At 42.2% G+C, this 27,894-nt stretch overlaps 1 protein-coding gene across 2 annotated transcripts; it reads right to left on the bottom strand.

The window, feature by feature from the left end:
* Positions 1 to 272: 272 nt before the first annotated feature.
* Positions 273 to 27,894, bottom strand: LOC122822530 (myosin-4-like). 2 transcript variants are annotated; one of them, XM_044101278.1, is made up of 41 exons: positions 27,388 to 27,894; positions 24,401 to 24,991; positions 23,792 to 23,935; positions 22,888 to 23,044; positions 22,357 to 22,384; positions 22,177 to 22,285; positions 21,772 to 21,864; positions 21,619 to 21,682; positions 21,432 to 21,530; positions 21,253 to 21,356; positions 21,042 to 21,180; positions 20,840 to 20,958; positions 19,885 to 20,034; positions 19,637 to 19,807; positions 19,259 to 19,565; positions 17,855 to 17,928; positions 17,657 to 17,744; positions 16,967 to 17,084; positions 16,547 to 16,670; positions 16,337 to 16,473; positions 9,369 to 9,624; positions 8,788 to 9,030; positions 8,536 to 8,712; positions 8,302 to 8,447; positions 8,110 to 8,200; positions 7,530 to 7,919; positions 7,133 to 7,259; positions 6,957 to 7,075; positions 5,925 to 6,121; positions 5,674 to 5,857; positions 4,098 to 4,263; positions 3,891 to 4,015; positions 3,519 to 3,827; positions 3,091 to 3,294; positions 2,099 to 2,224; positions 1,867 to 2,037; positions 1,071 to 1,175; positions 903 to 998; positions 699 to 830; positions 557 to 612; positions 314 to 425 (listed from the first exon to the last, which is right to left on the bottom strand). In XM_044101278.1, the coding sequence occupies exons 2-40, from the start codon at positions 24,602 to 24,604 to the stop codon at positions 592 to 594; spliced, it is 5,814 nt and encodes a 1,937-aa protein (XP_043957213.1). In that variant the 5' UTR covers positions 24,605 to 24,991; positions 27,388 to 27,894; the 3' UTR covers positions 314 to 425; positions 557 to 591. The 2 variants fall into 2 exon arrangements, with proteins under 2 accessions (XP_043957212.1, XP_043957213.1); XM_044101277.1 differs by having other exon boundaries at positions 273 to 612.

Here is a 27,894-nt window from a genome sequence, read left to right as displayed (position 1 = left end):
ATTTATTAAATAGCAGGCTCTAAAACATGAGCAATCACTCATAAAACGTAATAATCCGTGTCAATCTACCTCCAAATCCTGACATCCTGTTGGATTAAATACTTTGATTACTGCACGTCACTTTTCCAAAAATGTATCAGTTAATTTTATTGCATTAACACAAAAGTTTTCTAACAATGTTTCTGCAAGACGAATGCAACTTGTTAGACAATGACTGTTAATATTTTCCATCAAACATTTTTCTGTGGCCTAATAAAGAATGAAAAAGAATATTTAATTTTACATGTTTACTTTATTACATTTAAAGCAACATACAACAGCTATAACACACAATCACGTCCTGAAGATAACTGCTCCACTTTTTATTCAAGTCAGGATGTGTAGAACCCACGGCGCTGTCGCCCTCTGGTGGTAGAAAACCACCTCTGCAGCAGCGTGAAGAAAATAATCCTCTTATTCTAAAGTCTGAAGTTATGCATCGTGAGATGAAATTTTGCACAAAGTGACTTTAATGTAAAGCGAAGCAGCTTTGGTTAAGAGTATGTTGCAAACTAACTCAGGTTTTGCTGTCGTCGTGGCAACCAGTGATGACTACTCGCCGCTGTCTTTTGGCTGAAATATTAGCAAAAAACCTTCAGTAAGTGAATTTTGCATATGTTCATAAGTTTTAATATCTGCTGCATGTCAGAGCGCCTCACCTTGGCCAAGTCACGACTCTTGGCTTTCATTTTATTGACCTGAGACTCGGCGATGTCTGCCCGCTCTCCAGCCTCCTCCAACTCATGCTGAACCTTCCTCAGTTTGCTCAGATGGCTGTTAGCTTGCTCTTCCTGTAAAACACAAATAAATCAAATAAATTCGAGCTGCCGCTCCCTGGCAGATGATGGAGCAAGGCGACTCACCGCCTCCTCAGCCTGCCGCTTGTAGGCTTTGACCTTCAGCTGCAGTTTGTCCACCAGTTCCTGCAGCCTCGTCACGTTCTTCCTGTCCTCCTCAGACTGGGTTTTATTACACACAGGAAGTTACAGATGGTCACAGCTTCGAACATGAAAACTACAGGTTCTTCTTACCTGGTATGTGAGCTCCTTGATCCTGCGCTCCAGCTTGCGAAGCGCCTTACCAGAATCGGCGCCGTGTCGTTGCTCTGCTTCCAGCTCGTTCTCCAGCTCTCTCACCTGCAGAACGAGACCAACAACCACCAGAGTTACTTTGACTTTAGTAACTTTTTGGAATGAATCTACTTTATGAGTATTTTCACTACGCTGAACATTTTACTTTTACTTCAGTAAAATCTCTGGATTCTCTGCCTGCTGTGAGAAACTTCACTGAATTTAAAAACAAGATTGTTTTACAGACCTGCAGCTTTTGTTAGTTTCATAAGTTTTACATTGAAAGAAACTGATTTGGAAAAATGTTTCTTCTGCCTGATTTTATTATTTTGTAATCACATTATCTGTATTAATTAGTTTTATCTATAAAATACCAAAATATCCACATAACTTCCTATTTTGTTTTGTCTTTAACCTTTATACCAAAAACCTTCTTACTTTCATGTGATTTATTGGACAGCTACTTTTTACTTGAGTAAAAATATGTTAAAGTAGAACTACTGTCCCTGAAGTACAGATTCTGGGTCCTCCTCTGGGAGCCACATGTCTGAAATCTCAGCTGAATTATCAGACATTTCTCATATTTTATCAAACTTTTCTCATATTTTATCAAACTTTTCTCATATTTTATCAGACATTTCTCATATTTTATCAGACTTTTCTCATATTTTATCAGACTTTTCTCATATTTTGTCAGACTTTTCTCATATTTTGTCAGACTTTTCTCATATTTTGTCAGACTTTTCTCATATTTTACCTTTGCTTCCAGCTTCTGCAGTTGTTTCTTCCCTCCTTTCATGGCCAGGCTCTCGGCCTCATCGAGGCGCTGCTGCAGGTCTTTCACCGTCGCCTCCAGGTTCTTCTTCATCCTCTCCAGGTGGCTGCAGGTATCCTGCTCTTTCTTCAGCTCCTCCACCATCATGGCCGCCTGAAAAACAAAGTGAAACAGCGAAATGGCGGCTGCTGCCAACAGGCGACAACCAGCTTACATCGGTGATGGCCTTCTTGGCTCTCTCTTCGGCGTTCCTGGCTGCCTGGACGCCGTCGTCCATCTCGGCCTGAATCGTGGACAGGTCGGCCTCCAGCTTCTTCCGGCTGCTCAGCAGGCTGGTGTTCTGCAGGGTCGCATAAACGCCTCAATTCAGACGCAGAAATCTAACCAGCTTCAACTCCTATATTGACATGAAGCAGGAGGGAGGCGTTTTCAAATCACGGAGAAATGATCAACATGCAGGACGATTAGGTTTTCACCAGCGCACTGCAAAAACACAAAGTCTCACCAAGTATTTTTAGTCTTTTTTTGTAGTTCAAATTTCTTATTACACTTGAAATAATAAAATATCTTCTCAGCATGACATAGAAACCTGTTTTATGTAAATAATTTCTTAATATTGATGAAATAAGACAAATAATTTGCCACTGGACCTCGTCAGTTTTCATCAGTATTACAGGATTTTTGACTTAAAGGGGCAGTATCGTGTTTTCCAGGCACATAGAGCATTTCATATCACAACTCAGTAACCATGTTACCTTCAGTTATTATAAAATACTCTATATGTCAAATATGACATAAGATAAATGACTTTGAAATTGTGTCTCTGTCTCTTTAAAAACTCCTGCTCTTTCTGAAGCTCCGCCTCCAGGAAGCCATTCCAACATGGCTCCTTTATCAGCCCTTTAACAACATTGTTACCAACAGACGCAGCTCAGCAGCTCCACCAGCTGTTTGCTAATTGCTGCTGGCTAGTCTGAAGGAGCTGGGTGGAGGAGGAGCTGTGTCCTGGAGGCGGGGCTAGGTCCACCCAGACGTTTTTCACAGCTGAATGGTTGCCATGGAGATTACAGCATTTCTCAAACATGAAAGAATCAAAGCAAAACCCCAGGTTTGTTTCTGATGGGTCAATAACGTGATGGAAAGTTTAAAAAGTGGGTTTTAAGTGACGCTGCCCCTTTAACTCCAGGTCTGACGGCTGCTGTGAACCTGGGAGTGCAGCAGCTGGACTCTCTCGCTGGCGTCCAGCAGCTCCTGCTCGGCCAGCCGGCGGCTCCGCTCCGTCTGCTCCAGCGCCGAGCGGACCTCGTCCAGCTCGGCCTGCTGCAGGTGGTTCCTGCGCTCTGACACGGCCAGCTGCTCCTTCAGGTCCTCGGAGTTCCTCAGGGAGTCGTCAAGGTGCATCTGCAGCTCCTGACACACAGCATCAAAGTGTGCAGCTCTGACCGGATCAGGGATCATTTACATTTATGTTTATTTAATATGGATGGGGGGGGATGAACAAATGGATGATCAGATGAATGGATGAACTCTGGTTCCTTCCAGGTTCTGAGCTGTTTCCTCCCCTTCATCATTATTGGACCAAGGTTGGATGAACAGATGGTTGGATGACCCAATGACCTCTGACCCCTCCTCACCTTGACCTGGACCTGGATGTTCCTCAGCTGCCTCTGGGCCTCGGCCGCCAGCCGGGTGCTGTGGCTCAGCTGGACCTCCATCTCGTTCAGGTCTCCCTCCATCTTCTTCTTCAGCCTGAGCGCGTCGTTCCTGCTGCGGATCTCTGCGTCCATGTTGCTCTGCATGGTGTCCGCCGCCCGCTGGCTGTTTCTCTTCAGCTGCTCCAGCTCCTCCTCCTTCTCTGCCATCTTCCTGTCTGCCTCTGACTTCAGCTGGTTCAGCTCCAGCTGGACCCGCAGGATCTTCGACTCCTCGTGCTCCAGAGAGGCCTGCGCTTTGGAAAAATCATCGTTAGAGTTGCGTTTCCTACCTGACTGTTCCTTCCAACTCACCTCTGCTTCCTCCTGAGCAGCCTGAGCCTCCATCTTCTCCTGCTCAGCCTGCTTCTTGGACTTCTCCAGCTCATGGAGCGTTTTTCCCATCTCCCCCAGCTGCTCTGTCAGATCCATTATTTCCTCTGCGATGAAAACTACATCAGATCATCTGTCATCTGCTATTAAAGCAGCAGTATGAACATTTAACATAATTTTTTTCCTCACGCTGCAGGTTTTTATTTTCCCGTTTGAGGGTCTCCAGCTGTTCCAGGCATTCCTCAAAGGCGTTCTTCATCTTGAAGTTCTCCGTCCCCAGAGACCGTACCTCTTTCAGGGCTGATTCCAACTCTGCTTGACCTTCCTCATGTTTCTGTTGCCACTCTGCCACCACCTGCGCAAGCACACACACACACACACACACACACACACACACACACACACACACACACACACACACACACACGCACACACACACACACACACACATACAGGGATTTGTGGTACAGCCTGACTTTTTCGTCAAACAGACCCGCGGATGGTTTAGATGGACTGCCCTTTCTCAAGTACCTAGAGCAATGGGAGGCGAACGTGACAAAAAATCTGAAATTTTTTTTGCTTACCTTAGATTTCTGAAGCTACACAACCTTTCCCACTCACACACACAAACACATATACATGTCATCCATACAGTTTGGAGTCACGATAACGGCTCCTCAGATTGGGCCGCTAATAAAACTGATTTCAGATGGAAAACTGATCGAAACCAAAAATTTGTTCATTTAAAACTCTATGTTCAAATATTTTATTTCATAATTACTAATGTTATTGATAGAAATGGGTGGATAATTTTTACATGTCCATACTGTGAGGCACTTTGGCTAAACTTACTGTTTTTGAAATGTGTTGTATCACAATTGTTACGGCTGCAGTGGGTCTCTGCTTTTTCTCCTTTTAGGATCCTGGAGGCAGGCCTTCTGCAGGTGTTATGTTTTTTCCCTGATTGGTGTTCTGCTGCTTTAAAAGCTGTCATGCTGCAGCAGTCAGGAGGCTTTTTCTCCTCTCTCTCCTCAGAACCCCAGTTGGTTTGGTTTGGACCTTATGATTGAGTTTTGTTAGGTTTGTTTTGCGTTTGTTTATTTCTAATTGGTTATGGGTTTTGTATTAATTTGTTCTGGCTTCTTATTTCAGGTAATCCCTTTTCAGGTTTTACTTAATATAATTTTTTTTTAACCAACAATCAGGAAGTGCATAACTGGTACTAACCAAAGGCAAATCTCCATTTACCTACAGCTAACTAGGTGACCAAAACCCTGACTAATCTTAGCCTGAGGTTCTGAGGAGGGAGAGGAGAAAAAGCCTCCTGACTGCTGCAGCATGACAGCTTTTAAAGCAGCAGAACACCAATCAGGGAAAAAACATAACACCTGCAGAAGGCCTGCCTCCAGGATCCTAAAAGGAGAAAAAGCAGAGACCTACTGCAGCCGTAACACAATGGAATATTAGGGCCAATGTAGTTATAAAAAACATGTAGAATTTTGGAGAAGAAATTTTGAAATTAATTTCAGAAATTTTCCAGAAAAGTTTTGAGACTGAAAAGTCAAAAATTTGCTCAAAGAAATATTTTCAGAATAATCTCTTGGACAGATTTGATTTTTGAAATTTCCAGTTTCTTCTTTTTTTTCTATAATCTCAAAATGTCTGAGTTTTACCATCCAGTTTTTGGTAGAAAGAAAAAAAGAATAAATCATGCTAATTAACAATTTTAATTTATGATATGATTAATTGCTGTGTGTGATCAGACCTTGTCAAAGTTTCTCTGCTTCTTGTCCAGAGCAGCAGCAGCAGCGTTGGACCGCTCCACCTCCATCATCAGGTCCTCCACCTCGCCCTGCAGGCGCTGCTTGGTTTTCTCCAGAGAAGAGCATTTGGAGTTGACGGCCTCCACTGCTTCCTCTGCATCCTGAAGGCGCAGCGCTAAGCGTTTCCTGTGCAGAAACACCATCAGACTCTCCTCTGAAGCTGCTGAACCGAAGTTCTGGGACGCCGTCCTACTTGGCCTCCTCCAGCTCCTCAGTCCGCTGGATGGCGTCGCTCTCGTACTTGCTCCTCCACTGGGCAACCTCGCTGTTGGCCTTGGACAGGCAGCGGTGCAGCTCAGCTTTGGCCTCCTGCTCCTCCTCGTATTGCTCCCTCAGCAGCTCGCAGTCGTGACGCGCCGACAGCAGACTGTGAGCCAGGGCGTTCTTCGCCTGAGGACACAGAGACAAACATTAGTACAACGCCACGGTGCAAAGAGTCAGTGTTTCTCAAACTGCTGACCACTACCCCCTAGTGGTCGGCAGGGTACTGCATGTAAATGAGAGTCAGTTTGCGGCGGCATTAGCTCAAAGTGCAATGCAACAGCTAGCTTACCAAAGGACTGGGCTTAAGAAATAATAATGGATAAGTGGCTTAAAACCAGATCACTCAAAAGAAAAGCTGAAAATATCGCTGTTAAGAAAACGAGTCCAGGATTAAATGACAGGAGGAAGTTATTTGTTCAGAAGTGATTTGATTCTTTTGAACGGCTCTCAGTCAGTGACAACTGCTCATAATACTCTGGTCATCCTTCAAAAGTGATTATTATTGTTATTTAAAAATTAGTAAGTTAAATTATTTAAAAATAGATAAATACAGCTGATAGAAATGGGTGGATAATTTTTAGATTTAATGGGACAGAAGAGGATTTTTGTTTCTGCCAAAGCAACTCAAGTCTATTTTTCTTGTATTGTGCTTCTAAATTACAAATAACCCAAATTATTATTAATGGACACAACACTTGGTAGTATAGAACGACTGATTTTTATGTCCAAGCGTTTGGCATCTTTGGAAACTATCAGAATCTGTGAATAACTGAAAATGCTGGAGTTGTTCATGGTTTTATTGTGGCCAGTCAAAACTTCACCACCCTTTTAACGAAAAACAACAATAAAGGTGTTGAGAGACTAACATTTGAATTTGGGGTTGTATGTTTTAAGAGGCTGTTGTTGCAATCTGAAGTTAGATAAATGTGATCCTGAGTCTGAAGCAGTTTGAGTCTCTTGCCTTCCCCTCTTCCTCATGAAGTCTCTTCAGCTCGTCCATCTGCTGAATGAAGCCCTGCTTCGCTCTGGTCAGCTGGGACATCAACGATTCCTTTTCCTCCAGCTGGTGACTCATCTCACCTGGTGGGCAAAACAATCAGTGTCTGAGATTATCTGACGGGATTAACGAAGTCTCACCATGCTCTGTCGTCAGCCGAGCTCTCTGGCTCGACAGATCGTTGATGAGCCTCAGATTTTCCTCCTCTTTGCTTTTTGCCTCATTCAGTTGATCTTCCAGTGAACGGCACATTTTCTCCAGATTAATCTGTTTGGAAAACAGGGAAAGTTATTTTCTGAGTAAAGTTGAACTTATTCTAGTATTATTTTGACTTTGATCTCGTAATATTATGATTTTATTCTGGCTGTTTTTTTACTTTATTTTTTATTGTTGCCTTAATTCTTGGAAATGTTGTCATTAAATTCTAACTGTAATTGTATAATTCAATAATAATTATAATATTGAATGAGTAAAATGAATAATCAGAAATCAAAGTTCAGCAGAACATTGTGGTAGGTGTTAAGGTTGACCTCTGACCTTTGCTTTCGCCAGAGTCTCCATGTTGCTGGTCAGGTCGTCCACCTCCAGCCGCAGCTCGCTCTTCTCCTTCTCCAGTTTCTGCCGGACTCTCTGGACGTTGTCCAGCTGGTCTCCCATCTCGGCCACGCTGTCCGCATGCTTCTTCCGCAGCGCGGCGGCCGTGGCTTCGTGCTGCAGCGAACCCTCCTCCAGATGGCGCCGCAGCTTGATGAACTCGGCGTCTCTCTTCTTGTTGGTCTCCAGCTGAGCGGCGGTGGCGCCGGCGGCCTCCTCCAGCCTCTCGGCCGTCTCCTCCAGCTCCCTGGACAGATCCGACCGCTGCTTCTCCACTTTGGCTCGAGCCGAGCGCTCGGCCTCCGTCTCCTCCTCCAGCTCCTCGATACGAGCCTTTTTGGAAAAATGTTCCAGACTCAGATTCTCAGGTTACGAACTGGAAGGATGAAACTAACCTGATGTTTTCAAAGACTTCATGTTTGTAATTTACAGCTTTCTCGTCCAACGCAGCGTCTAATTTAGCCTCAGTGGTTTGCTGTGAACACTAAGGAGGGACGAAGGCCCGGCTCTTCCTCTTCCTCACCTGCAGCTCTTTTATTTTCTTCTGCAGCTGGCCGTTGACTCCTTGCTCATCTTCTATCTTCGTCTGCAGCTGTGAGAACTCAAAGTCTTTCCTGTAAAATGAACCAATTGTCAGTTTTAACATGTAACCACATTTTACTTTGACTTCATTCTCTGTTTGTTAGATTAAACTTTATCTAAATGCAGCTTTTACTTCTTCATCTTCTCGTCCAGCTGCTGCTTTTCGTTCTCCAGATCCGTGATGGATTCCTGAGCGAGTTTCAGATCTGCCTCCAGCTTCCGCTTGGCTCTCTCCAGATCCATTCGGACCTTCTTCTCTTGCTCCAGAGATCCTTCCAGCTACATTTAAACCCAATTAAAACCTTCCAGATAAATTTTAAGGTGGATTAAAGCCTCCGTGACCTTTGCTGCAGTCGGAGGTACTCACATCGTCTACTTGTTGCTCCAGCTTGGTTTTGGATTTGGTCAGAGAATTGACTTTGTCCTCCTCAGACTGCAGATCGTCCAGCGCTTGCTGATGGACTTCCTGCAGAGCTTTCTTCTCTTTGGACAGTTTGGACATGTTTTCGTCTTGACTCTGCAGTTCCTCAGTCAGATTTTTCACCTGAAGTCGAGGATCAGAGGGATGGCGTCATCGTCTTCCTGCAGGATTTGATCCAGTTCAGGTTTTTGCACCAACCTTGTTCTCCACGGTGTGTTTCTCCTTCTCCACCTTGGCCAAGGTCAGCTCAAGGTCGTCCATGTCCCTCTTCAGCTCGGCGCACTCGTCCTCCAGTTTCCTCTTCTTGGCCGTCAGCTCGGCGTTGACCTCCTCCTCGTCCTCCAGCCTCTCCGTCGCCTCCTTCAGTTTGGCTTCCAGCTGGATTTTGCTTTTGATGAGACCTTCACATCGCTCCTCTGCGTCCAGCAGGTTGTCGGCTTCCTGGAACACAGTTTGTGACTCGGAGGCAGAAAAATGAACAATGACAGACTACTAGAAAAAACTATAAATGTTATGAGAAAAGTCAAAACATTAAGAAAATAAAGTCATAATATTGCAAATTTATTCTCTGAATTTTATTACTTTATTCTGTACAATTTTGTTCTCTGAATAGTCTAAGTTCATTCTCATAAAGAAATCTTTTTTTTAAGTCAAAATAATGCAAGAATAAAGTCAGAATTTTAAGACTTTATTCTCATAATAAAGTCATATTCTTGAATAAAGTTGAGAATGGGACTTTATGCTTTTATTTTGAAATGTTGTTATGGTGGCGGACTCACCGCCTGGACCTGGAGCAGAAGATCGTTCTTTTCTTGCACCACTGACACCATTTTCTCCTCCAGCTCCTTCCTGCGGCTCTCCGATCGGCTCAGATCCTCCTTCAGCTTCGTGAAGTCGACCTTCATCTGAGCCATCTCCTTCTCAGCCTCGGCGCTTTTCAGGAGCGGCTTCAGCTTGAAGTACAGCTTCATCCAGGGCCAGTGCTTAACGTTCATGAAGGAGCGCAGGTTGTACTGCAGCGTGTAGACGGCCTCCCTGTGGCAGGAAGACGTCAAATCAACAATCCTGAATAATATTTAAATATCCAATAACCAGTGAGGTTAAAACTTTTTAATTACTTTTTAAATCTAAATTTAAAGGTAACTTAATATCTTAAGAGAACTCACATCTGTCTGTTTTTTCCTGTATTTTAGTTAAATCTTTACGTTATTTTATTGACTTTAGTGAAGATTTTACAAACATAAACGTTTTCAATAAACAGACTCATTAATGTAAAACAATGTTTCCAGTTCATAAAACAGAGAATAAAAATCCACCCAGAAAACGTCTTCATGCTAACCCGAGCTAAGCTAAAGTCCCTGTAGTTATAAGATAAAATGATTGTAAACACATATTGATAAATATATTTAGGGTCATTTTAACACATAGTTCTCATTTGTTTAAAATAAATAACTCAGTTTCTCTCTTTTTCAAAGAAATCTAAATAAATTGTGTTAAACCTAAAATATGAAAACTGAAGATACTTAGCTTTATCATTTTTAAAATGTTCTATTTTTATTTTTTAACTTTGCTTTACAAATTAATTTGTAATACTATAGTTTATTATCAAATAATAAACTATAGATACTGATATGTTATTATTAGTCTGGTTCTCCCAGCCTGCTAAAAAATAAAGCAAAATGTTTTATATAAAAACAAATCAAGAATTTTCTCTTTACCAAGTGATAAATTATAAAATGTGAACAAAATCTGCAAAAAAAAAAAAAAGATAAATTATTTTAAGGCTTTTCTCAAAGCTATAAATTAGTTTCTGTTCAGGGACTTTTTTTTTTTTTGATATTTATATTTTTATTTAGAAAGACAAATTTCCATCACATTTGTTGATTACAGCTTTTCCCATTTAAGATCGTACATGAGTATATTATCGGAATGTTTAAATGAATTTTTCCATACTGTCTTTCTAGTATTTTTACAGACTATTTCTAATTTTAATTGTAAACAATAACAAAAATGAACAGAATTGGACAATAATGGGGATTGCACCATCTCAAGCAATAAAAAAAACACAAGAACATACAAGGGGGGGGCACATACTTCTCAAGAACAGTCAAATGAAGTCAGATCTAGTCGGTTTTACATACTCGGTCCATTTGGTCCAGATCTTATAAAACTTTCCCTTTTCAACTTGGAGGCAAAAAGAAATCTTTTCCATAACATAAATCTGATGAACAATTTCAATCCATTCATCGATAGTGGGTGGATCTGGTTTTAGCCATTTCCTTGTGATGGCTTTCTTACTGGCTGCCAGTAGTATTGCCAGGAGTTTTTTGTCTGTATTTGTCCATGTGTCCAAATGTAAGTTACCCAAGTACAACGTTTCACATTTGAATGGGATCTTTACATTAAATACATTTTCAATATGTTTGTGGAACTCTTCCCAGTATGGTGTTATTACTTGGCACTCCCAAAAAACATGGAAGTGGTTGGCTCCCTTAGACCCACAGAGCCTCCAGCAGGCGTCATCGTTGTTTTGATATCGTCTCTGAATGGGTGTAACAAAAATCGTGACATTTTTCCAACAAAACTCCCGCCATGTGTTCGATCCAGTTGAGACCCACTGCAGTTGACATATTTCTTCCCAGCCTTCTTGTGAGATTTTAACCTTAATTTCCTTTTCCCATTTCCTCTTTATGTATTCTGTATTCTCATGTTTAGACAGCTGTATGGCATTATATAACTTAGAGATAATTCTACTGTCTGAACTGGGTTTAATTAGTGATAGAAATGTCTCCATGAAACTTGAATCACTCTTTCTCAGCCCCTCTTTAAAATTACTATTAAAATAATGTCTCACCTGCAGGTACCTAAAAAAATCATCTTTCTCCAGTCCATGATCCTTCTGTAGGGTTTCAAAACTCTGAAATATCCCTTTATGGACAAATGAATAATAGGTAGTTAATCCTTTTGAGATCCATAACTTAAATCTGTTATCAGTCCTATTAGGTGCAAAATCTGAATCATAGGCACACCACCTCATAATTTTAGATGTTTTTCCTATTCTGCAGATTTTAGCCAATTCCTGCCAGGACCTGAGAAAACTACCTGTAATGGAGTCTTCTGGAATCTGCTGTTCCTCTTGTAGTTTATAATCACCAAGTAGGGCTGTTATTGGGATTCCTCTTATTGTTGTGCCTTCTATTTCCTTCCATGCTGCGGTGTATGATGGTGAGCACAGGCAGACTAAAGATCTCAGCTGGGCTGCGTGGTAGTAATCCTGCAAACAGGGAAGGCCCATTCCACCCTTTTCTTTTTTAGTTGTAAAGTTTTAAACTTAATTCTGGCCTTTTTACCCTGCCATAAATATCTCGCTATTAATCTATCCCATTCTGAGAACTGTTTAGGTGGAATTCTGACGGGTAGACTTTGAAATAAGTACAGTAGCTGTGGAAGGAGAGTCATTCTGATGGATTCTATCCGGGAGCTCAAACCCAAAAAGGGAATAACATTCCATCTATGTAAATCTGATTTTATTTTCAAATTTAGTGGGCCATAATTTATATCAAACAGTTTTGAGAAGTCCCTCGGTAGTGACACACCCAGATATTTGATAGACTCAGCCTCCCACTTCCAGTTGTACACAGTCTTAATTGAAGACGGTGGATCATAGTTAAATGTTAATACTTGAGTTTTATTTATGTTAATTTTGTAACCAGAAATTAAACTAAACTCTTCGAGTAACTTCATCAGTTTTGGGATTGTTTGTGTGGGCTGCGTTATATTTATCAATAAATCGTCAGCAAACAAGGATAGTTTTTGCTCCCCAGATGTCGTTGAAACCCCTTTTATATCTGGACTCTGCCTGATAAGTTGACTCATGGGCTCAATATATAAGGCAAAGAGAAGCGGCGACACACAACACCCCTGTCTCGTTCCTCTCTCCAAAGTGAATGAATTGGTCAGATCTCCGTTAATTTTGATTCTAGCTGTTGGTTTATTGTATAAAGATTTAAATGTGTCAATTATCGTTGTATGAAACCCAAATTTTGAAAGCACTTTATATAAGAATGACCACCTCACCGAATCGAATGCTTTCTCTGCATCTAGACTTAATATCAGTGCCTCTAATTTTTGTTGAGTAAGTTCCTTCATAATGTGTAATGTTTTTCTAATGTTATCTTGGGTCCGTCTCTGCCTGACAAAACCAGTCTGGTCTTTATGTATTAAATCTGGTAATATGTTTTCTATTCTTTTAGATAGTATGGAGGTGAAAAGTTTGTAGTCATTGTTTAGAAGACTTACAGGACGGTAGCTCCCACAATCCAGTTTGTCTTTTCCTTCCTTGGGTATGACTGAAATCACGGCCTCTTTCCATGAGGGTGGAATAATTTTATTTTCCAAAACCCAGTTGAAGGTTTTCTCTAATGTTGGTATTAGTTGGTCTTGCATAATTTTATACCATTCTGTAGTGAATCCATCTGTCCCTGGAGATTTTCCCTTTTTAGTTCTCTTGATTGCTGATTGGATTTCCTCTTTTGTAATTTTAGATATTAATTTTTTATTTTGTTCATCAGTGACCGTTGGAAGATTGATCTTTTCCAGAAAGGCATCGGTCTGATTGTCGTTGCTTGTTTGTGTTTGAGAGTATAGTGTTTCATAATATCTTTGAAAGGAGTTTTTGATTTCTTCCGGATTAGTTTCTATTTCTTTTGTTACACTATTTCTTATTTTATGTATAGTTCTGCAAGCTTGTTGTCTTCTTAACCTATATGATAAAAGTTTCAGGGATTTCCCACCTATCTCATAATATTGCTGTTTTATAAAAATAAGCTTCTTTTGGATTTCCTGGATGTTTATTTCTTCTATTTCTTTCTTAAGTTTTATAATCCTATGGTTGGTGTTTTCATCTTTGGGCGATTTTGCATGTTCTCTCTGTAATCTTTTCAACTCCTCTTCTAAATCCTGGAGTTTCTTTGCTCTGATTCTCTTCTCATATGAGGTTATGGATATAATTTTACCTCTAATCACTGCTTTTAATGCGTCCCAGATTATAGGAGGGGTCACTTCTTCATTATCATTATTTTCTAAATATAGATTAATTTCACGTTTTAGTTTGTCTCTAATATCCAATTTGTTCAAAATGTTAGAGTTCAGTCTCCACAGAGTGAACCTCCTCTTATTACTCAGACGGATTGAGATGTAGATGGGACCATGATCTGAAAGAGTATTAGGTCCTATTTCACTGCTGTCTACCCTAAAAAGATCCCCCTTGAACATAAAGAAGTAATCTATGCGGGAGTAGACATTGTGAGCATGTGAGTAGTGTGAATAATCTCGACTCTTTGGGTTTCTTTCTCTCCAAACGTCCACGACCCCCATCTCATTCATCCAGGTGTTTAATCTTCTGCTAATGTTTTTTGCGTCAGGTTTCCCGTTCGAAGAGTCTATTTTCGGATTTAATCGAACATTGAAGTCTCCGCCGCATATTAAAATCCCTTGACTTTTGGTTGTCATTATATCAACTACTTGTTTATAAAAAGACCAATGACTTCCGGGAGGAATATACACGTTAAGGAAAGTTATCACGCTTCCTTCTATTTTGCCTATGACCATAAGAAATCTACCTTCCTTGTCCTTATATTCTGAAATGTGCTCATAATTTACAGCCTTGGATATGAGGGTCGCCACTCCCCTTCGCCTCCCCGAATCATGTGAAGAGAAGTAAACATGTTTAAATCCTTGTTTATTTAATTTGGCGTGTTCTGAGTCGTTGAGGTGCGTCTCCTGCAGAAAAGCGACTTGGATTTTATCTTTCTGTAATTTTGAAAATATTCTTTCCCTCTTAACTGGATTGAGTTCTCCATTTATATTAAATGATGCTATTTTTAAAGATCCATTTTGAATCTCTGTAATTCACCTCCATCTCACTCAGAAACCTGGTGCATTTCCCCCTTCCTGCGAGAACCGGCAGGGAACAAACAATTAGCATAATAAACAAAAAACTGAACATAATTTGTCCATGTAACTTCCTAGGTAGGGGTCTAATAACCTGACCCTGTTGAGACCCTCCAAGGGGTTCGAAGGAAAAAGTTCCCCTCCTCGATCCAGAGGGAGAGGTCCTTACCTGCAACAGTCGCATGTCGCGAAAAAAAAAGGAAAAACCGAGAAAGGTTTCCCAACTCCAAACGAAGAGAAAAAAGAAAAAGGAAGGTCCCGATTGAACCGGATTATTCAAAAGTTTGTTTCCACCACTAGTTACAGATTTGGTTGGAGATATTTCACAGTTCCTCCCGCCGTCTTCGGTCTGGGGAAGATCCGCTAGGTCCCGGAGGGGGCCGCAGGTGTTCTCCTGAAGGCTCGCAGCTTATCCTTGTAGCTGGAGCCCCGGCCGGCTTTAAAGGTGCCCTTCATCGCTCGTCGATCCATTCTCGTCCAGGACAGTTGCTGCACCTGCTCCATGAGTGTTTCCGGAGGTTTGGTGGTTGGCACATTGAAGCCTCGTCTCAGCAGATCCTCTGACGCCTCCTCTACCGTATCGTAGGTTTTGGTTCCGTCTTCGTATCTAACACGCAGCTTCGCGGGGAAGAGGGTCTGGAAGTGGATGTTATTTTCCTTCAAGACTTTGCGGATTTCTTTATATTCCCTTCGTCTTTTAAGTATGAGAGGTGGATAATCGTGATCCAGGTTGATGTGATTTTCTTGCCATGTAAACCCCTTCCTCCGCCAGGCTTTGTTGAGTATCATCTCTTTGGTTCTGAAGCTTAAAAACTTAATTATGATGGAGCGCGGTGGGGCGTCGGCTGGCGGTAGCGGCCCCAGAGACCGGTGAGCTCTTTCAATGTGGAGATCAGGGATGTCTTCATTTAATTCAAGACATTGACGGAGTAGTACTTCGACAAATGAGATCATCGTCGAATCCTTCTCGGATCCTTCCGGTACCCCATATATCCTTATGTTCTCTCGTCTGGATCGACTCTCCAAATCCATCAATTTGTCTTCCAGCTTAGCGTGTAGCTTTAGCATAGCCGTGATAACCTCCTCCGTATTTAGGATCCTTTCCTCTGCCTTCTCCACACGTCCCTCCACTTCTTCCATCCTGGTGTTCACCTTCGCAAGTTCTTCTTTTATCGTCTCAAATTGTTCTTTATTTTCTTGGCGAAACCCTTTTAATTCTCCCAAGATCAGTTCAGTGTCGGTCATTTTCAGGCACTACTCCTCGTGGCTAGCTAGCTTCAACCCGTTAGCTGCTAGTTGTTGCTGCGTCCTTTCTTCCTCACCCACCTGACTTCAGTCGGCGTTTATTTCTCAAATTAGTGGTACAGTCTCGTCCCCCTTTTTAAGTTATTGTATTGGTATATTTATCTAGGTTTTAAGGGGAGAATTTCTCTAATTCCTCCGGTTCAACCAGGAGCGCTCTCACTATGCGACCATTATGATGGTGGTCCGTTCCGGAAGTCCTTCTGTTCAGGGACTTTAAGGATCATTTTATGATATTTTTGTAGTTTTCCATGCAGTTCATGTTTTATTAATAAAATTCATTCATACTGCTTACAGCTCTGATCTTTTCTTTAAAACATTTCCTACCTTCAGTTATTTCTCTCAATAAATCTGTGAAAATATCTGAGCAGCAGAAAGTTTTCCAAGTCCAGGCTGAAAATATTCCTTTCAGTTTTTATGCACCATCTGCTTGCTGTGTGTCTGAGTCCACTGCTGCTTCCTGTGTGAACATATTGAGTGTTTAGGTGTTTACTTCCTGGCCGTCATCTTCTGATACTCCATCCGTACGAGGAACCGGCGGCACAGAGCCTGGACCGACATCACGACCTGCGCCAAACGCTCGTCTCTCATCTCCTCCAAGGCGCCCAGCAGCCCGGCTTTGAAGAACACCTGGAGTCACGCAGCATCATGTCTGGTTGCTTAGTTACAGCGTTTTCAGTCGTAAACAGGTGGAAACTCAAACCTTGGTGTGTCCAAACTTGTACTGAGTGTGATCCACATCAATGGAGCTGAGCAGCTTCTCTGCAGCCTTTTTATTATCCATGAACTGACCCTCAGGGACGGCGCTGGGATTAAGGATCCTGTACCTGGAGGAGGAGCAGGAGGAGGAGGAGGAGGAAGAGGAGGGAGGAGGAGGAAGAGGAGCAGAAGGAGGAGCAGGAGGAGGAGGAGGAGGAAGAGGAGGAGGAGCAGGAGGAGGAGGATGAGGAAGAGGAAGAGGAGGAGGAGGAGGAAGAGGAGCAGGAGGAGGAGGAGGAGGAAGAGGAGGAGGAGGAAAAGGAGGAGGAGGAGGAGGAGGAGGAAGAGGAGGAGGAGCAGTAGTAGTTTTCTGAGCGTTGACCTTAATAAATGTTTAGATGTTTGGATGTTTCTGCTCACTAACCTCTGTTTGAAGTCTCCATACAGGATCCTGCTTGGGAATCCTTTCCTGCAGATGCGAATTCCTTCCAGGACGCCGTTGCAGCGCAGCTGGTGAAGAACCATCTGGTTCTCCATCTCACCTGATTTTACACAAACAATCATTTCCCGACTTCCTGCTGTAAAAAACCATCAGCCTTTACTTTAAAACATCTTTAATTAACTGAATTTAATTTTTGCTCCACAGAAATCATGAATGTACTCAAACGACCAGTTGTGTCAAAATGTATCAACAAACTGTCCACTAAACTGTTAACATGAGTATAAATGTTTCTACATTCGCCGAGTTAAAGAACATTTAACCTTTTTCTCATTCAGGTAATTTGGCAGAATAAAAACTGCTTTGGTTTGACTGATAAAATAATATTTAGGCCCATAAATGTTTTCTGTTTATGTCTGTCCAGAGTCTGGAGGGCCACATAAAGAGCTGTGGCGGGCCGGATTTGGCCCCCGAGCCTTCAGTTTGACACATGTGACACAGACAGATTAAGATTAGATTCATTCCAGTCATAGTGATACTATAATGTGGTCAAAATCAATTTAAAGGGCAAATGAATCATCTATTAAAGGAACCATGTTTCAGGAATGTCTTCTCCTGAAGATGCACATGGTGACAGTGGGGAGGAACAGCAGGGAGCAACCTGCAGCAGATCACCTGGCGTTTTGGTTTCATTTGGTATCAGGCAGCGCACAAAGTGTGGATGAGTGGTTCTCAGGTTGGTCATGAGCTTCCCCAGGTTCTCCTGTCGGGAGACGCGAGTTAAAACTGAAAACTGATTGAAGTTCCAGGTTTAATTTTCATTTTAAGTGTCATGCTGGTGGAAAGAGCCGGATCGGTTGGGAACGTTGCTACCCTGAACAGAGCGGACACAGTTTGGAAAGACGCTCCTTTCTTCTTGGATCCCTTCTTGGATCCGGCGGCCGAATCTGCAATGATGACAAAAATCAAAATGACTGTTGATATTCCCGGATTATTTTATAAAACATACTGAAGCACAGCTATAACGGCTCTGAGTTTAGTTTCATTTTGTTGACTTTTCTTTGACTAACTTAGTTAGTTTTAAGATTATATTTGCTAGTTTTTATCAGTTTAATATGGTTTAGTTCGCGTTTAGTTTTTATTATAGTAGCAGTTTTAGTTTTTTCATCCTCTGGTTAATTTCTGCTGCAGAATTCAAAGAGTCAAAATAATAATCAATTTTCAAAAATAAATCTGATTATTGTTGAACAACCAACTGCTGTAATTTGCCAACAGCTGATGGAAACTGGAAAAATAAATAAACTTCACTTTAAATACATTAAAAAGATTCATAAACACTAAAATGAAGGATTTATATCAATAATTTCCATGTTTTTCTCCATTTTGCGGTTTAGCTTCAGATGCTTGGTGCAAAACGAAGGAGATTCTGTCATTTCAGTTTGTTTTGAACACACGCTACAGTTCCCGTCGGTTTTTATCTACAGAATGAAGTTTCTACTCTCTAGTTTAAGTGTTAGCTTTGTTAAGTTGCTAGCTTTGTTACGTTGCTAGCTTTGTTATGTTGCTAGCTTTGTTAAGTTGCTAGCTTTGTTACGTTGCTAGCTTTGTTAGGTTGCTAGCTTTGTTACGTTGCTAGCTTTGTTATGTTGCTAGCTTTGTTATGTTGCTAGCTTCGTTATGTTGCTAGCTTTGTTACGTTGCTAGCTTTGTTATGTTGCTAGCTTTGTTATGTTGCTAGCTTCGTTATGTTGCTAGCTTTGTTACGTTGCTAGCTTTATTATGTTGCTAGCTTTATTACGTTGCTAGCTTTGTTATGTTGCTAGCTTTGTTATGTTGCTAGCTTTGTTATGTTGCTAGCTTTGTTACGTTGCTAGCTTTGTTATGTTGCTAGCTTTGTTAAGTTGCTAGCTTTGTTACGTTGCTAGCTTTGTTATGTTGCTAGCTTTGTTATGTTGCTAGCTTTGTTATGTTGCTAGCTTTGTTATGTTGCTAGCTTTGTTAAGTTGCTAGCTTTGTTACGTTGCTAGCTTTGTTATGTTGCTAGCTTTGTTATGTTGCTAGCTTTGTTATGTTGCTAGCTTTGTTAAGTTGCTAGCTTTGTTAAGTTGCTAGCTTCGTTATGTTGCTAGCTTTGTTACGTTGCTAGCTTTGTTATGTTGCTAGCTTTGTTACGTTGCTAGCTTTGTTAGGTTGCTAGCTTTGTTACGTTGCTAGCTTTAGTGAAGTATAATATCCGTGGCATGAGGAACTTAAATGAATGAGTGATGAACTTCGTGCCTTCAGCTCCAGAGAAGCTGGCGTAAAGCATCGCCAGCGTCTTGTTGGAGGACTTCTGGTAGAGCTGCACCACGGACTCATTGAGTGGGTCTTTGTTCTTCTCCAGCCAGCCGCTGACGTTGTAGTCCACGTTCCCGGCGTAGTGCACCAGCGTGAAGTGGGCCTCCGGCTTCCCTTTCACCGCCTTGGGCTTCAGGAAGCAGCTGTTCTTGCCCAGATGTTGGTCGTACAGTTTGTTCTTGAAGGAAGTGTCGGATGATTTGGGGAACATGCACTCCTCTTCCAGGATGGAGAAGATTCCCATCGGCTTGGAAACAAAAGCTCCCCATCAGCATCAGGATCAAGCCGTTTGGAGGAGCGGCTGTGATTGGCTGTTACCTTCTCAATGAGCTCAATGCAGGCTGCCAGGTCCATCCCGAAGTCGATGAACTCCCAGTCAATGCCCTCCTTTCTATACTCCTCCTGCTCCAGCACAAACATGTGGTGGTTGAAGAACTGCTGCAGCTTTTCGTTGGTGAAATTTATGCACAGCTGCTCCATGCTGTTGTACTGAACACAGAGAATAGAGATTATATTTACATGAATTAACATTCCTGGAAGCACACAAACAGATCCGGAGAAGCTACATCAAAGATCTCAAAGCCAGCGATGTCGAGGACGCCGATGAAATGCTGTCTGGACTGCTTGGTGTCGAGCTGCTGGTTGATGCGCAGAACCATCCACAGAAACATTTTCTCATACACCGACTTGGCCAGAGCGCCGATGGAGTTATAGACCTGCAGAGGAAGAGATGGAGACGGGCTCACCTCACCTTTAATAAGATCAAAAGCTTCATTATGATAAATGATTAAAAAAATTATGTGAAACTACTGAGAATTAAATCACAGCAGAGAGAAAACAGATATTATCAGCATGAATGTTACTGTAATGGTGGACAGTCATTTTTAAGGCGAACGGATAATAAAACACACAACAATTCAAATCCATCTCAAGAGTAGAAGGTTTACTTTTACAGAATTGAGGAAGTTATTTTGAATGTTGCCGTTTCCATTTTTTATTTTTGAATTTAAAGAAATGCTTGATGAAAACTCGGTTACTGTAACAACGTTTGGACTCAGGTCATGCGCTCTGTTATTAACTTCCTGGTTTTAGTGATGATGTCACCAGACTTCCTTCTATCAGCTCTGTGCGGTTCAGCCAATCAGGGCCCAGGAAACAACAGAGGTGCTCTGGGATTGGCTGCTTTGCAAACACCATGGCGTGTCATGTAGCATTGCAGCTACATATTCATTCTTAATATTTTATATACGATCTACTGAGAAATCTGTAAGTTTGTGAATTTGGGAGTTATATTCCACAGAAACTGTGGAACCATGAATAGATGCAGGTTCTGCTGGTAGATATTTTCTTATTTGAGCCTCAAATGAAAACCTCTGCAGTCATTAACTACTGGAACTGAGAACTGTTCAAATAACTGATTAACATCTGAGACTGTGAAGCCACTGGTGTTCAAGATGACAGGATGTGAAATGTTTGGCTAACAGAAGGATAAAAACTCTTCCACCAGAGTTTCTCTGATACCTGCTGCACGTTTTGACCTTTGGTCACAAACTCGTTCCCGACCTTCACCCTGGGATAGCAGAGGTTCTTCAGGAGGTCGGCGGAGTTCAGACCCATCAGGTAGGCAGCTTTATCAGCCTCTGCAGAGACACAAGCATTAAGCACGTCTCTGCACGCGGCCGGCCGCTGACCACCGCTGACCACCGCTGACCACCGCCTCCACCTTCGGTGCCGTCCGGCTCCGCCTGCTCCTCCCGCTGCTTCTGCTTGAACTTCATGTTGCCGTAATGCATAACGGCGCCGGTCAGCTTGTAGGCGGACGCTTTTTCATCAGGCAGGAAGCCCAGGATGTCAAAGGCTTCCTGCGTTTGCAGAAATAAAAAGGTAGAAGCTGCTAACGGGGAAGAGCCGCCTGTTTTTACAGAATCACTCACATCCGTTGCCACCAGCTCCTCGGCATCGTTGATGCTTTTCACGCTGATTTCCCCCTGACTGATGAAGGCAAAGTCGTACGGGTTGGTGGTGATCAGGAGCAGATCTGTGGAATGAAAAAATCCAGTTCATGTTTGATTAAATGATAAAAAATGAGGAAAATAACGAGGACAAAGTTTACCGATGAGTTCAGGTTTCTGGTTGCATGTGAGCTGATAGAATATGTGATAACTGCGCTCAGCCGACAGCTGAAACGTCACTCTGGACTTTTCCAGCAGATCTTGTTAGGAAAAAGTAAAAAACATTCAAACTTTCTGCTTCATAGCAGCGTGATGAATCCACGCTCATCCTTATGGACATCAACTCACATGTTTCGATGTCTGCAGATGCCAGCTTCCCAGTGGCTCCGAAGTGGATCCGGATGAACTTACCCTACAAACAGAGCCGGTTACCTGCAGCCGATCCTAATCAATCATCCTAATCAATCATCTTATCGGAGTAAAGCTGGCAGGCCGACTCACGAAGCGAGACGAGTTGTCGTTCCTCATGGTCTTGGCGTTCCCAAAGGCTTCCAGCAGCGGGTTGGCCTGGATGATCTGATCCTCCAGAGTCCCCTGATGACCAAAATACCAAAACATAATAAAATAATAAAAACCAAGAAATACTTAGTTTCTGCTGCAGCAATTTCCCAACAACTTGAATCACCAAAGTACAAATATTTTTATAAATTGGTGTTGAAAGTCAAAGAAAAGATTTTATCATATCAAAGGTCCTCAGCTGAAGGAAACTGGCTTTGACAGCAGCGCCAACGTCCTTATCAATCGTAAAGATTAAACCTCCTGTGTTTAAATTTATATTAAAACCTCAGTGGGCCCCACTGGGCCCGCGCCCATGAAAACAGAAGGACAGTCACTGAGCGCCCTTGCCTTCATTTTGCTGCTGCTCTCCTTTTTCTTGTCTGTTGCCATGGCGATCGTTGCAAAGTACTGAATGACACGTTTGGTGTTGACGGTTTTCCCGGCTCCAGATTCTCCACTGAGGAAAAAAAAGATTTTTTAAGTTTTTCTATCAAAAACAGAAAAACAAAAAGTTTTTACTCAACTTACGTGATGAGGATGGACTGATTGACCCGATCTGCAGACAGAGGAGAGGGATGAGCTGTGTGTGCATGTGTGTGTGTTTCTGTGTCTCTCTGTGCATGTGTGTGTGTGTGGGTGTGTGTGTGTGTGTGTGTGCATGTGTGTGTGCATGTGTGTGTGTGTGGGTGTGTGTGCATGTGCGCGTGGGTGCGCGTGTGTGTGTGTGTGTGTGTGTGTGTGTGTGTGTGTGTGTGTGTGTGTGTGTGTGTGGTGTGTGTGTGTGTGTGTGTGTGTGTGTGTGTGTGTGTGTGTGTGTGTGTGTGTGTGTGTGTGTGTGTGTGTGTGTGTGTGTGTGTGTGTGTGTGTGTGTGTGTGTGTGCATGTGTGTGTGTGTGTGTGTGTGTGTGTGTGTGTGTGTGTGTGTGTGTGTGTGTGTGTGTGTGTGTGTGTGCATGTGTGTGTGTGTGTGTGTGTGTGTGTGTGTGTGTGTGTGTGTGTGTGTGTGTGTGTGTGTGTGTGTGTGTGTGTGTGTGTGTGTGTGGGTGTGTGTGTGCTCACCGGTGAGCATGAACTGGTAGGCGTTGTCAGAAAGGGCGAAGATGTGCGGCGGGACCTCCATCCTCTTCTTGCCCCGGTAGGCGCGGACCACCTCCGGGTTGTAGACCGGCAGCCATTTGTACGGGTTGACGGTCACACAGAAGAGCCCAGAGTACGTCTGCACCGAAACCAAAAGTAATCTGATTACAATCTACACATTACAGAATCACTTTCACATTTAACAAAGATCTTCAAGTTAAAAGCATGTTGCTGTGAAATAACATTTTTTCTCATTTTTGGAGATATTTAGAGATTCTTTCTGTTTTTATTAGTTGAAGATTTTAATTTCAAACATTTTGTGTTTCTTTTGAAATATTTTACACATTTTTTAACTTAAATTCTTGTTTCTTGGTGTCATTTTAGCCCTTAACGTGATTTAATGTAATCCATGTTGTAATCCACATCAATGTAATACGATATATTACATAAAATAACATATATGACACAATATTATGCACAATGATATAAGATGACATCATGATGTAATACAACACCAGGCAGTTATGCAAATACTATAAAGATGAACTGAATTGAGATTAATATTGTACATTCTGATATAATTATTAAAATAAGGGATTTTACAAAAGAAACCCACAAAATTCAGTGTAAATAGAGAAACATATGGTCCTATTAAATAGTTATATGGATTACAAACCAGTTGATTCTAATTCCACCATATTTACATGTTTCTATAAGAATTTTCTAATTTTCTGTAGGTTTTAAATTTAGCTGCTTTCAGAGCTGAACAGATAAAGTTACTTCTAAAATATTTAAATCACCTTCTCCTTCCTTTAACGTTTGCAGGTAAATTTGGTTTAAACTGAGCAGGAGGCGTTTCTGAAGAGTCGACGTGTTTCATGCTTACGTAGATCATCCAGGAGGCGTATCGCTCCTTCAGGTTGAACAGGACGGCCGGCTCATGCAGGTGCGTCATCATCACCATGTCCTCGATCTTATCAAACTTTGGGGGGTTCATTGGAAACACCTGGTCCTCCCTCACCGTTAACGTCTGCAGAGAAAGGTAGATCAGGTGAGACCAGGTGAGAACCTTAAAAGGCTTTTTTGAACTGAAATGAAAATCTTATTTTGTATGATTATTAATTTAAACTAATCAAACACATTTTATTACATTTTTCAGCAGTTTTTTGTAAAGAAAAATAAAAACAACAACAAAACCCACCAATTTATTTAGGGGGACTTGAGAATGTTTTAGTGGGGCTGCAGCTCCCCCACCAAAGTCCTAGTGATGCCGCTGCACCAAACAGGAAATGCAAAGAAATGCAAACATCCAGAAAACTGTAAAACAGCCGAAACCCTGAGTTTCTTTGCTTTTGAACAATAATTACTGGATCCTTGAGCAACACGTCCGCCTGAACTGATGATCCGTCGGACGTAAAGTTTGTTTCTGGTTTCTTGGTTGGTTCTTTAAACCATTTTGCTACAAACGAAGGCACTGATTGGTCAGATCACCTACTCGATCGTCGGCAGTCTTCACGGTGACTCCGCCCTCGGATCGGTCCTGGATCTCCGCCTTCACGTAAAGCTCCACGGCGTCGCTCACGAAGCACGCCGTCTTGCTGTCGAACGGCCGGTTCTGAGCCTCGGCTCGCTCCTTCTCGGACTTCCGCAGGAACTGGGCCGCAGGCCCGAACACCGCCATCTCCCCATCGGAGCTCATTTCTCCCAGTGGGACTCAAACACAACACAGATACTTTAGTTTATGGATGAAGAACTGCGGTGAACTCACCGTGGCCTCGGCGTCGGGTCGGGACTGGACCGGGTTCCCAGAACGCTGCAGGAGTCGCTGCAGAGTGCAGGAACGGGACGGACGTCTGTCCGTTTTATACGCAGCTCCGTCCTTCACCTCGCGCCCGTTCCTTCACTTCCGCCGGTAGAGTTACAGACCTGCTGCTCTCCAGGACGGATCAGGGACCAACAAGCAGCGCAGATATATTTAGTTTTAAAAACAATGGAAACCTGTTAGAGTAGAAGTCGAGACGCCTTCTGGGTTTTCCTCATTCCCAGTTTAACTGCAGTTTTCCTGTCCAGCTCTCAAACTCCATCACTGAAAGTATAAAAGGAGAGATTTAAAGTCTGCTTTTTAGTTTATAGATGTTGATCCAGAAATAAACAATTTTTTTTTCTGCACAAATAAAAGTTACAGTTTGCTACAGGAAATGTGGAATATTCAGTGGAATATGAATGAAGTTGGAGATAATTTTACAGATTAAATTATAGCACAAGTTTTTCCAGGTTGTTAACTCAGTTGTGGTTTTTTTTGCAGCTCGATGAATAAAAAACTATTTATTTGGTTCTTCAAATAAATTAAAACCCAACATGTTCTAATTTCACAGAAATCCTTCAGATTAAAACAGTCACCTTCAGCTGTGATGACGGGGTTCCTGTGGAGGGATCCAACCCGCTATTCCTGACCGGAGCAGACTGGGTAGACTGGTTTAACTGGTTTAACTGGGTGGACTGTCAGATCCGCTTTAAAGGTGTTCGGACAACCTTTAAAGTGGATCTGAAGAGGATTGATTATTTTCCTTTTAGAGGATTATGTGTGGCAGCTGCAGCGGAAACAAAAGCCTGAGTGGGATACAGTTGATTTAACAAAGAGACGGTGGCAGCTCTCCAAGATACACAGGGAGGGTGGGGGGACAGGAGGACCAGAGGGCGGAGGGACAGGAGGGCGGAGGGACAGGAGGACAGGAGGGCGGGGGGACAGGAGGACCAGAGGGCGGGGGGACAGGAGGGCGGAGGGACAGGAGGGCGGAGGGACGGGGGGACAGGAGGGCGGGGGGACAGGAGGACAGGAGGGCGGAGGACCAGAGGGCGGAGGGACAGGAGGATGGGGGGACAGGAGGACCAGAGGGCGGGGGGACAGGAGGACCAGAGGGCGGAGGGACCAGAGGGCGGAGGGACAGGAGGACCAGAGGGCGGAGGGACGGGTTTGATGTGAAGTCGTTGGTCTGGGTGACACAGCGAGGTGAAGCCGGACCCGGACAAAGTCCTCGATGTTTCTGAGAACTTGGTCAGATGCTTCAGAAAATAACTCGCAGCTCAAAGTGATTATAATAACCTGAGAGCGTCACTGTGGACGGTCATGCTGTGGGCTGGAAGGATCTCCAGCAGCAGTCAGTCTTCCAACACATCTGAAGACGCCTCTGACTGAAGATTGCTGCTGTATGAGAGTCTCAGTTCCCAGACAGCAGAGACGATTTAAGCTGTCTTTATGTAAACTTTCTGGCTCTAAATTAACTTCATTTAGCTGGACATAGTTTTCTTCACATCTCTTCTAACGGCTTCACTTTAATTTAATAAGTTACACCTTAAGTTACTGTAAAACTGGATTTCAGACTCTGTGGTGATTAGCTGAATAAAACCTGCTGTCTGATGCCAGATCGCTTCAAATATTCAGGCTGTAAAATTGAAAATCTGATGAAAAGTAACAGCAGAACAGGGCAGAAAAGTTAAGGAACGCTGTCTAAACCAGTCTGTCGGTTCTGATCCGTTTTGGTCAGTGCTGGAGCGCCGGTGTCCTAAGACCTTCCCATTTCTATCAGCTAATTGTTCCAAGGTGAAGCTTATTTTAGATGATCTGTTTGCTCTGTTGTTCACATGCGACAGGTGGAGGCCGACTGCACTGAGCCACACATGGAAAAATAATCTCATTTTAATCCACTAACGTCTGTTTGGTCCATAATAAAACCACAACTTTGTAACAACAGCATCCCCTTTTAATTCATTTAAATGTTATCTTTAGATATGCGACAAAAGATTAGATTAACAAAAAGTTATTTTTTTTTATATTATTGAAACAATAACCAGGCCTGTGAGAACTGGTGGCTGATTTCCAGTGATGGAAACCAGTCCAGACTGGGAGGCTGTGGCTGCTGCTGCACAGGAAACAAGAAACCTTAAAGGAAAGCTTCGAGTCGTTTGTTCATCATTCTCTCTTAAATAGATGAAAATAAAAAAGTCAAGTGGAAAAACAAAATTGTTTTTTAATTAGTTATGTAATAATTTAGCAAAAAGTTTCCAAATAAATTCTAAGAATCCAAAATCTCACTTCTACTTTCACTAACCGACATCTGGACGGCTGGTGATTAATGAAAATAATTATCAAATAACAGACTTGCCTAGAAACACACGGCTTTGTTTTATTCTGTTTATGTAAAATCCACCATAAACACCATTTTTAAAAAGCTCTACTTTGAAAAGAAGTTTAATAAATTTTGTTTTTTCTTTCTAACAACTCGGTTTGCAGAATTAGCTTAAAGTGAACATTATGCAAAATATTTGCTGACGTGGACAAGAAGCGGAAATCAGACAGAAGCTGCGATTCCATAAATGTGCGCAAATCTTTGTCAATATTCCGCTAACGATGTTTTCATTAAATAATAAACACAACCACACATGAATAATTTTGTTCACGCAATAAGTAATTAAGAAACATACCACGCCTCGATCCTCCAACCACTTCCTGTTTTCTTCTTCGTGGATGGAGACAGGGACAACATCCGGTTGTTGATCGCGTGACTCGCGTGACGTGAAAAAAGGGTTTCTGTTGCAGATTTTCTCCAATAAACCAGAAACGACGAGAAACACCTCATCCCCGCGCCGAAACGTTTCATCAAAAAACGAGAATTTGTTTAAATTTATCGTGTTTTAAGCGAATTTAATCTAAAAATGCCAAATTACGTAATTTTGATCTGCTACTGAGAAACAATCTGGGTCAACTGACGACTTATAATTCAGATATTAGAGATGCTTCTAACCTGTTTTTGCTTTAATTGCAAGTTTAGAGATTCATATTCTGTTTAAGTTTTCATTTCTAACTTAAACAGAATAAGTGTTTCCAATACAAAATATCCATGATTCTGGATATTTTGTATTGAATCAATTTAAAATCTTATATCTGGAATCAAATACAAAGTCTGGACGTCAGTAAGATGTTCAGACACC

This window comes from Gambusia affinis, linkage group LG19 (assembly GCF_019740435.1).
Source record: "Gambusia affinis linkage group LG19, SWU_Gaff_1.0, whole genome shotgun sequence".
Lineage (NCBI taxonomy): Eukaryota > Metazoa > Chordata > Actinopteri > Cyprinodontiformes > Poeciliidae > Gambusia > Gambusia affinis.
The sequence above is the reverse complement of the archived record's forward strand: the minus strand, read 5'-3'. Positions and strand labels throughout refer to the sequence as shown.

Excerpts from the sequence above, each read along its gene's own strand:
- LOC122822530 (XM_044101277.1), bottom strand. The coding sequence starts at position 24,604 with ATGAGCTCCGATGGGGAGATGGCGGTGTTCGGGCCTGCGGCCCAGTTC. Across the intron at positions 19,808-19,884 it reads CTGGCTTTGAGATCTTTGAT|TACAACAGCATGGAGCAGCT; the intron begins GTAGCTTCTCCG and ends CTCTGTGTTCAG. Across the intron at positions 7,920-8,109 it reads AGAAAATAAAAGAGCTGCAG|GCTCGTATCGAGGAGCTGGA; the intron begins GTGAGGAAGAGG and ends TTTTCCAAAAAG.